The sequence below is a fragment of the Austrofundulus limnaeus genome, unplaced genomic scaffold (genome assembly GCF_001266775.1).
Source record: "Austrofundulus limnaeus strain Quisiro unplaced genomic scaffold, Austrofundulus_limnaeus-1.0 Scaffold0, whole genome shotgun sequence".
In the NCBI taxonomy this organism is placed as follows: domain Eukaryota; kingdom Metazoa; phylum Chordata; class Actinopteri; order Cyprinodontiformes; family Rivulidae; genus Austrofundulus; species Austrofundulus limnaeus.
In genome coordinates, this window is record NW_013952402.1 from 3,614,206 (window position 1) to 3,623,502 (window position 9,297).

The 9,297-nt window shown below is 42.7% G+C and overlaps 2 protein-coding genes across 4 annotated transcripts in view; both read left to right on the top strand.

Annotated features, from left to right (window-relative positions):
• Positions 1-1,374, top strand: part of ercc6 (excision repair cross-complementation group 6) — a 21,142-nt gene extending 19,768 nt beyond the window's left edge. For both annotated transcript variants that reach the window (XM_014017933.1, XM_014018008.1), the window contains exon 22: positions 318-1,374. In XM_014017933.1, coding sequence (XP_013873387.1) covers positions 318-773 — 456 coding nt within the window. In that variant the 3' untranslated portion in view covers positions 774-1,374. The remainder of the gene's footprint in view (positions 1-317) is intronic.
• Positions 1,375-2,142: 768 nt separating this feature from the next.
• On the top strand, positions 2,143-8,606 carry drgx (dorsal root ganglia homeobox). Of its 2 annotated transcripts, XM_014018198.1 has the most exons (7): positions 2,143-2,946; positions 3,112-3,196; positions 3,906-4,006; positions 4,385-4,486; positions 6,018-6,190; positions 6,715-6,827; positions 6,903-8,606. In XM_014018198.1, the coding sequence occupies exons 2-7, from the start codon at positions 3,139-3,141 to the stop codon at positions 7,292-7,294; spliced, it is 939 nt and encodes a 312-aa protein (XP_013873652.1). In that variant the 5' UTR covers positions 2,143-2,946; positions 3,112-3,138; the 3' UTR covers positions 7,295-8,606. The 2 variants fall into 2 exon arrangements, with proteins under 2 accessions (XP_013873652.1, XP_013873575.1); XM_014018121.1 differs by lacking the exon at positions 2,143-2,946 and having other exon boundaries at positions 3,010-3,196.
• Positions 8,607-9,297: the final 691 nt, after the last annotated feature.

Sequence of the window (9,297 nt, forward strand, 5' to 3'; positions counted from 1 at the left end):
TGGCTGCACTGTGTTAAAATATCAGCCCATGACATACTTCCATGCGTGGCTGTGTGATATACACTCTGAAGTTGAATTAAAGCAGTAGGCTAACGGGCTAATGGTGAACACGTGAATGTGTTAATAAACCGACAGGCACAACAGTGATAAACAACTTTTGCGAGGGAACGCAAAAAGTATTGCGAGGTAACGCAATAGTATAGAGTGGGAACGCAAAAGAAAAAAATTCCCCCCATGTCCCCTCGCTGGCCTCGTAGGTTTTAGATTTTGTGTTCAGCATCTCTCTCTCTTTTTTTTTTTTTTTTTTTTTGTTATAGGATGCTGCTATTGTAAAGAAGTTAATTTCAAAGAAACCAGGAGCAGGGGCCCATTTCAGCGGGGAAGGAGCAGACGGCGACTCAAACTCCGCCCCTCTGTCGTCAGCTTCTCTGCTGGCTAAGATGAGAGCTCGTAATCACATCTCCAAGCCCTCCAGTCAGAGATCAGAGGAAGAGGAGGAGGAGGAAGAAGAAGGCGCAGACGCTCCAAGAACAAGCCAACCTCCAGCCCCACCCACCGAACACGACGAGCTGCTCGTAGATCTGCGCAACTTCGTGGCCTTCCAGGCGAGCGTGGACGGACAGGCCAGCACACAGGAAGTGCTGGAGTATTTCAAACCGAGGCTGACGCAGCAACAGGCGCCCGTCTTCAGAGAACTACTCAGGAGCATCTGTGACTTTCACAGGACCTCTGGTCAGGAGGGTCTGTGGAAGCTGAAGGAACACTTTTGCTAACAGAAGCAGACTTTGTGATCCAGATGTGAAAATCTTTTAAGCTGCAGTGTCTTAATGTACATGTTTTTGTTTTGACTGTGCTTCTGTTTTAATGAAAGGTCAAAACACACTCCCGACTACGACGGTTGATTAAACATTATTCAGCAAATGTTTTAACAAAAGCGCTTTTAAAGAAGACCTAACTGCAGAAAAAAATTGCACCGCTTTAACTTTTGTTTTGCACTTTTTGAATGTAAATAACTTTTTTTAGTTGGTTTAAAACATCTGGTGCAGTCAAGCCTTTTTGAACAACTTGAATAACTTCTCACTGTTTTTTTTTTTTACCTGGTTATTCTTGAAATCGGTCATTTGTACAGTACGTGTCATGAACTTCAACTAAATTACCTCAGATACATGAAATGTTTGCTGTCGTATTTCCATGACCTCAACTTTGTCAAATACGTGACATTTTTCTTTACACTATGGCACAATATTAAACAGAGGGAGTGGAATCAGGACTAATCAAAAATAAAACACTGAATGAATGGTTTAGTTTCAATATTTTATTTAGTATTAATGCAATGCATTTTTCCCCCATATGGAATAAAACTTCAAACAGGTAGCTTTTTTCTGCTTATTTATTGTATAAAACCTAGACTGATTGACAGAATCGGAGAAGGTTAAATAATACATATTTCTAATTAATCAAATTTTTTATGCAAACAACAATAAAGATTAGTTTTTTTTTAAATTATCATTAGAGTTTTAGCTGGATTTATGACCAGGGTCCTGGTGAAACCACATAAAGGCCCAAATATGGGTCACACAATCTGCAAGATTGTGTTTATTTGCAAAGCTGAGATGAGAGAATAATGTCATTTAGTCAACTAAGCAGTCATGAAAGGCAGGAGAGGACACGCGCAGACAGGAAACTCACTCCAGGCCCGCGCGCTCCTGTCAGAGTCTGGACCAAAAATATTAGGATAAAGTTATCAAGCGTTATTTGATTTCAATTTTCTCCACGCACTTCACCCAGGTCATAATAACAACTTTATTTTCAGTGGTGCATAAATTAATTACGCGCATTTAATAACTAAAATATCATTATATTCCCCCTTTAATAACATAAACGCTGCACGCCAGGGAAAGCCTTAATAGCGCGGGGCCCTGTAACTGGCCATTAWCCGCCTGTAATGATATTACAGAACCAATTACGCGCCATTAGAAGGGATTTTCTGCACTTTATGTGGTTCGGTCCAATCCCGCACTCCTCTTCTAAATTTCAGCTGCTTCTCGCAGCCTCATTTCGCCTCCACCTCAGAGACGCATGGCGTCTGCGCTCTGCTCGTCCCCGATGCGCTTTAAAACTAATTGAAAGGGTCCCGCAGCACGTCATTTATCTGAGGAAGCGAAATAAATCGCGGGACCCCTTGCTGTGAACAAAATCAAAAATTTGGCCTTGCGAGTGCTCTGCGCGCGCAACCCCTTGTAAAGTGGACCCGCTAACGCACCCTGACGGGCCATTAACCCGCCCGRCAGTCAATCTAAAACCCAAAAGCAGTCATCCTCCTTTTTTTTTAATATATGAAAGAACCAAATAAAAAAAAGTGCTGCGGGTATGTGTGCATGTTTATGGTTGGGGAATATGTTGGATCCTGGAATAACAATCACTTGTGATGAAATTTTTATTTATTTATTTTTTTATTTTCCTTTGGGCACCTGAGCAAAAGCGTTTGCCACCCTGGGTATATCTCCCCATATTCCACCCCCCTTTCTTTCTTTCTTTTTTTTATTTTTATTTCTGGCTTTCTGCACACGCAAATAATAAAAATAAATAAATAAAACACCCCCCTCGCGCGCGCACACGCACGCGGACACACCAGGGGGTTGTGGGGGTGAGAGAGACAGACAAAGCCGTGATAATCCGATTAGGAGCAATTAGGCGTGAGATTCTGCGACACTCGCTGAAAGCCGTGACACTCTGTAGACAGTTATACAGTTATAGAGACATCTGGACACCCCACAGAGAGAAACACACACACACACACACAGAGAGAGAGAGAGAAAGAGAGAAAGTGTGTGTGTCAGAGAGAGAGAAAAGCCGAGCCAAAGAGGTGCTGGACACTCCCAAACAGAGTCAGGAGAAGCGCAGCTGCAGAGCGCAAACTCCCTCTCATCAGCATCCCGGCTGCAGGTAGGATGCTCTCCTCCTCCTCCTCTTCTTCTTCTTCTTCCTCCTTCCAGGACGATTTGTTCACCTCCCCGCCGCGGATCAGCCTGACTCTGTAGAAACTGCAGCCGACCAGAAGCTTCGGCCTGAAAACTTTTTTTTTTTTTTTAATTCCTGTCTGTGTTCCAGATTCAGCTCCGAGACGCRCCAAGCAGGATGTTCTACTTCCACTGTCCGCCTCAGCTCGACGGRGAGTGCTGTCGCTCCAACACGTGTGAGTTTTTCATTATTGTTTTTTTATTTTTCCATTCTTTCCAACATCTCCGTTTCTTGCTTTGAATCCCGCAGCTGCAAAGTGTGAGTTTGATAAAGTTTTGTGTTAAAGCGGCGCGCTTTTACGCACGGAGGATACAGGCCTGGGCTCGTTTAATAAACCATATTTAGATCTTATTCTCAAAGAAAATAGTCCGTTAAATATTTTAAGAGCCTATGTGTAAATTAAGACTTTTTGTGCTTTAGTTCACATTTAAAAAAAGGATTTAAAGAGGGGTTTGTTTCGACCGAAAATGTAAACGGAAACACCTTTAATTATTCTGAAGAAACTTGAGGTTTCCAGCAGATCCAAATGTGTCTGTAAAGGGTTAAATCTGGTTCCCCTTCTGCTGTGTCAGTCTGTTGGCTGGGTTTTGAGCAGCGCTGGTAGTTTGGCCCCGGGGCAGAGGGGGGACGTTTTGGCCCGGGCACAGATGTTGGGTGTCATGGCTCTTAGTCCGTCATGGTTCCCTTTAGACTCTCCAGCATCAATGTTTTATGCAACTAATGGAAATAAAATAAAAAAAAATCTCCATTTGGCCACTGTTTATCAAGGCCTGTGGGGTTCTGCTGCATTTCTTTTCCTTTAACAGTCCAGATTTTCTTTGTCATACGCTGCGTTTATTCAAAAACAAAATCAAATAAAACTGTGAACCATCTGTTTCCTTCAGTGAACTCAAGCGGCTTTGGAAACCACACCCCGGCTGATTTTGACGATGGTTTTCTGCGGAGGAAGCAGCGCAGAAACAGAACAACTTTCACTTTACAACAGGTAATTATTGTTATTTTTTTATTAGTAGTATTTATTTTTTTCAGGACATAAACACCGAGAACAACAAAATGAAACAGATTGATCAGATCTGACAAATTCATAAAAAGTTGGCCAAGTTTAAAAACAACAAGAAGAGAGATTTCTGCCTCTCAGATCACTGCAATAAATTGGTTTGATGTAGTTTCTACGTAAATGCAGCGTTTTTAAAATATTACATTGTGAGCAGAGGATATTTATTTAAAATCTTCTAATTATTCTCAGTTATTTCAGTTTCAGATCTGTATTATTATTATTTATTTTTAGAAAAAGTAAGATAAAATCCACAAACTGATCTTGTTTTGAACCATCTTGATGTGCGCTTGTTTTGCGTCCCTGCAGCTGGAGGCTCTGGAGGCGGTGTTTGCTCAGACTCACTACCCGGACGTGTTCACCCGGGAGGAGCTGGCCATGAAGATCAACCTGACCGAGGCCAGAGTGCAGGTATGGCACCGTGCGTCAGCGCCGTGCGTCCTGACCACGCAGGGAGAAGAAAGTGGGGGGTGGGGGGTATAGGAGGGGGTAAATGAAGCCACTCAGTCATCCCAACGATACACTTTAATAACATCAACGTAATGGTGAATATTAGATTAGCTTGATTAATCGGTCATTCATAATTAAGCAGCGATAATGTTCTTCACTAATTTGTCCGCCTCTCAAAGGCAGGGATACATCATCCATTCAGGGCTCACTTCTTTTTTTTTTTCTTTTTGCCCCAAACAGGAAACAATATGAAATTTTTTGAAAAAGTCAGAAGCTTCCAAAGTGTCAAAAAAAAAAAAAAAAAGAAAAAAAGAAAAATAAATAAAACCCAGATTTGCGCGCTCGTTTTCTGAAATTCGCCCCATTTATATTCCGCTCGTGCCCGCACATGTGCGCGGTTATAAACTTGGCCAGATGTAATTAAGTTAGGTGTCCTGGATGTAATTTCCTGCATTCCAGATTTGCTTTTGGGTTTTTTTGTTGTGCGGCGCAGATCTAATTGTAGGAAATATAATAGTTTGCCTTTTGTTCCCCAGGGTCATCTTACTATCGCTTAAACCCAATGGCGGGGTTGATAATGGAATCCAGCGCTGTAAATTAGGGATTGTAAACAAATTATTCCCCCTCCTAATCCGATTACCGCATTCCTATTATTAAATCTGAACATGAATCCACCGCAGTATGCAGGGATATTAAACTTACATTATTATTAGAAAATAAATTTCCTTTCTCTTGTAGTGTTGTTGCCCCCCTCCTTTTTTTTCCCCTTTTTGTAAAGTGTCAATGGGGCCTCCCCCGCATTAAGAGCACGCGGCAAATTGAGATTAATGGAGCAATTATAGCCCATTCAGAGATGGGTGCGCGTGGGGGGGCGCGACTTCTAGCAGGAAGGTGCAGGGGTGAGATAAGTCCACTGGCTGTATTGTTGTCCTGCCATGAAAATGTTGCCTTTTCTTTATGCCGAATGAATGCGCGCGTTCTGTTTGGCTGTTGACATCATTTCTGTCACAATAGAAGAGGGGGGGAAAGGATGCAGAGCGCATGCGCACAGGCTCCAACCTCCATTCACACATCATGATTAATGCCTGCTAGAAGCAAGTCCTAATCGAATCTGATGTTGTCAAACAATCACTAAATAGGGAAATAAACGACTTCATCATAGCTGCCTCTCTCTCGGGCAGCACAACTGTCAGTGGGAAGTCATTAAAATATGATAATGAAAAATTGCTCAATTAAATGTTGTTATAGGCAGTGACCTTCATTCGATTAAGATACAAGAACTTGTTCTTCGCCGTGTGGACCGTGAAGTTTTTTTTGGGGGGGGRAAAGTCATTGTGGGACACCTTTTTTACAAAACTGAGCTGCTGCAAATTTGTTTCTGTTAATGAGACTGATTTTTTCCCCCTTTTATTTATATATACGTTTGTCTGTGCCAAAACAATATGCAAGAAGAAATGTGATTATTTTTCCCTTTTTCTTTTCTTTTTTGCAGGTTTGGTTTCAGAACCGCAGAGCAAAGTGGAGGAAGACAGAGCGAGGGAGTTCAGACCCAGAGGGAGGGAAGGAGCAGATGAGTGACGGAAGTCCTCCGTCCCGCAGCCTCAACTCCCAGTCCCCCGTGGACCACAGCAGAAAACAGAAAGAACCACTGGAAATGCAGCAAAGGTGAGAGGTGGCTGTGGTGGAAATTTATTCACAGTAACGTTTGAATTTGTTCATTTCATTTTGTTCAGTTTATTCCTTTATTCATAGTAAAACTAGATAAATGCAAAAGAGAAAGGGCCTTTTTATGTTGTTCTCAGAAAGGTGTTAAAATCAATCTTATAGCATTAAATAAAATGAAGTAAATAATTTACAGCCTAAAAGTATATATGCCAAATATTGATGCCAAATCTAATTTGAAAACTTTTTACAACAGGAAGCGTTAAATATGTTCATTTATTAGAACACAGACAAGATTCACAAGCTGGGAAAGTGGCCTCAGTGCTGACGTAACTGAATATATTTTAATCATTTCTTTAGATTTAAATAATCTGTAAGTGTCTGATTGTTTAGGTGTTTCAGACAAACTGGCTAAAATAACTTTCTCAGATTAGAATAAACTCGTCTCTCATTTTCTATTGATATAGTTAGAAAATGTTAATATTAATGTTGGAGAACTGAGGTTCACTTTGTGTTCTTATTTTCAGTATCAACAGGACAGTGGGTCCAGCTGGTCCGTTTTTCCCATCATGTATTCCAGGCACACTCCTCAACTCGGCCACCTACGCCCAGGCCCTCTCACAAGTCGCCACCCTGAAAGGTATGATTCTCATTAACCTGAAGATGTGCTTTTAATGCGCTGTACATCCAACTGTTTTTATGTGTTTGTTTCCAGGGAACGGTTTGTGCTCCTGCTGTGTTTCTGACCCCATGGGCCTGTCCTTCCTGCCTCCCTACGGCTGTCAGGGCAACCGCACGGCCAGCGTGGCGGCCCTGCGCATGAAGGCCCGCGAGCACTCGGAGGCCGTGCTGCAGTCGGCCAACCTCCTCGGCGCAGCGGCCGGGCCCGGCGCCGGCGTGGGGGTCCTCTCTGGGGTGGGCGTGAGCGCGGCCGGCGTGGTCAGGCCCGCGGCGGGCCCGGCCATCGAGACGGCCGGCGCGAGAGCTGGGGACGGTGGCGGCGGCGGCGGCCCCTCCGGTCCCGGCATGGCCACGAAAGTCCCCGTCCTGGGCGGCGGTCCCGACAAACACGCCCACTGCTCCAAGGAGCCGCTGGAGAAAAAGTGAGGCGCCGCTGGATGTGGACGTACTGATAATCTGTGCCTGTTATTCCCAATCCGCTCGGCTCCGACGAGCAACGAAGCACAAACGACCGGCTGACTCCATCCTGGGACAGACTTTTCTGAGATCACACCGTCTGGATGCGAACAATAAAAAAACTATTTATTTGACTGTAAATTATCAGTGTGAGACGTGAATAAGCGAGGGGTCGTGTCGCCCTGATAACCTGTGGTTTTGGATGTTTGTCTGTCACCATGCACTCTTGGACTACCTTAGATGTGTGCAGTAAAGGCCTCTTTGACAATGTGAATTCAAATAATCCTCATATCTCTTGTTTTTATTGAGAGGACATGTTTTTTTTTACATTGTGAATGTTAATGCATGTGTCAAAATGATGGCAGGACTCAAGGTTCTGCAAGGTTTTGGCAAACGATGACCTCGTCGTCTTTTGATTTTAAAGTGAACGTGCACTTTAAAACGAATCGGCCCTTTTTATTGTAAAAAAAAATAAAATGTACAGTTTGTTTATGTGTGAATGGAAGGCAGAAAGTGTCAGAGTATATTCAGCTGCCGCCCGCTCTGTTAGCACAGCTGTGGTGCCAGCAGACAGCGAACACACCAGTCCTGCTGTGACATGTTCTTTAAAACAATTAAAGATGTAGTCGCTCATGTTTCTCTCCTGTTGCCTCTCGCTCCAGCCATCTGTTCCGATACATTATTTATCAGCTTCTCTTAAAGCCAGGAGTGGAGAGCAATTGTTACTCGTATTATTTACTTATAGAAACGCTCACCCTTCCTCGCAGCCTGTCACTGAACGGTTTTATTAAATCCCGTTATAGCGCATATTTCATCTCAAATTTACACCTCGACCTCAGGGCTGTTCAAACATCGAAACAAAAAGATCTATTTGTTGATTCGTTATGTGTCTGCACTAGAATGACTCTTGAACGGAGGGTCAGCTGATCAGATTGATAATACTTAACCTCAGCACACGCTGCCAGTAGTTTGGCTGATTCAATTTGCATCCTTGAGGATTTTCAGGAAATCACTTTTGATAGTCAATAACACAATTAAGTAAACTACGCACGCATTACCATGAATAATAGATGAGAAATTATGTATTACCATGAAGTACTGGTTCAATAATTGATGAGGCGACACCCCGGTGACATGGAGAGGGAGATAATGTCAGAAGTCGTGCCAGGTTGTACACAAAACACTTTATGTTTATTTATTTTGTTCTTATTTTACACCAGTTGTGTGTGCATGTTGTAAATATCTCTCGACTGTACCAATAAAGTAAGCCGAAACCTCAAGACTCGTTTAATTTTTATTTCATTGGAGCACATCCTAAAAGAAAAAAAAATCATAATTAGTTCAGCACTCAGTTTAACAAAATAAAAGATCTTTATCTCTCTAAAGAGGCAGAGTGTATATAGCCTGGTGATCTGGCAGCCAAATATAAAACAATATCCATATATAAATTAGCCCCTCTTCCAAAACGTAGCAGAATGGACAGCAGATAGTCACCTCAAACAAAAGACGTGAAAAAACACATTTCGTTTCCCCCCAAATTGACTACAGTCGCAGTGGAATTGAATCATTTTCTGAAACAAAGGATGCTGAAGTTGTAATGACTCCGATCATCATTAAGTTCTGCCTGGTGCCAGTAATTCACTGCTTTAATATTTTATAAACAAGTCAAGTTGGTGTTGACATTCAGCCGAGCATGTGGCATCATTGATAATTTCTCAGTCACCTAAAAAAAAGGGTCCAGAGACGGTTTTGTCGAGCATTGTTATATCAAATTAGCTGGAGAGCAGCCAGAAATGCAGATGAACGTGGTGAATGTGGTGGGGGGGACAGTAGTTGAACTCTGTTCTTATATTGTGGTTAATGGGCTTCTTTTGTTGCAGTAATGAAATATTTTTCTGCAAGGACGCGGGGAAATGTGGCGTGTGCACATATGCACTCCTCGGACACAAACACACACACACACACACACACAC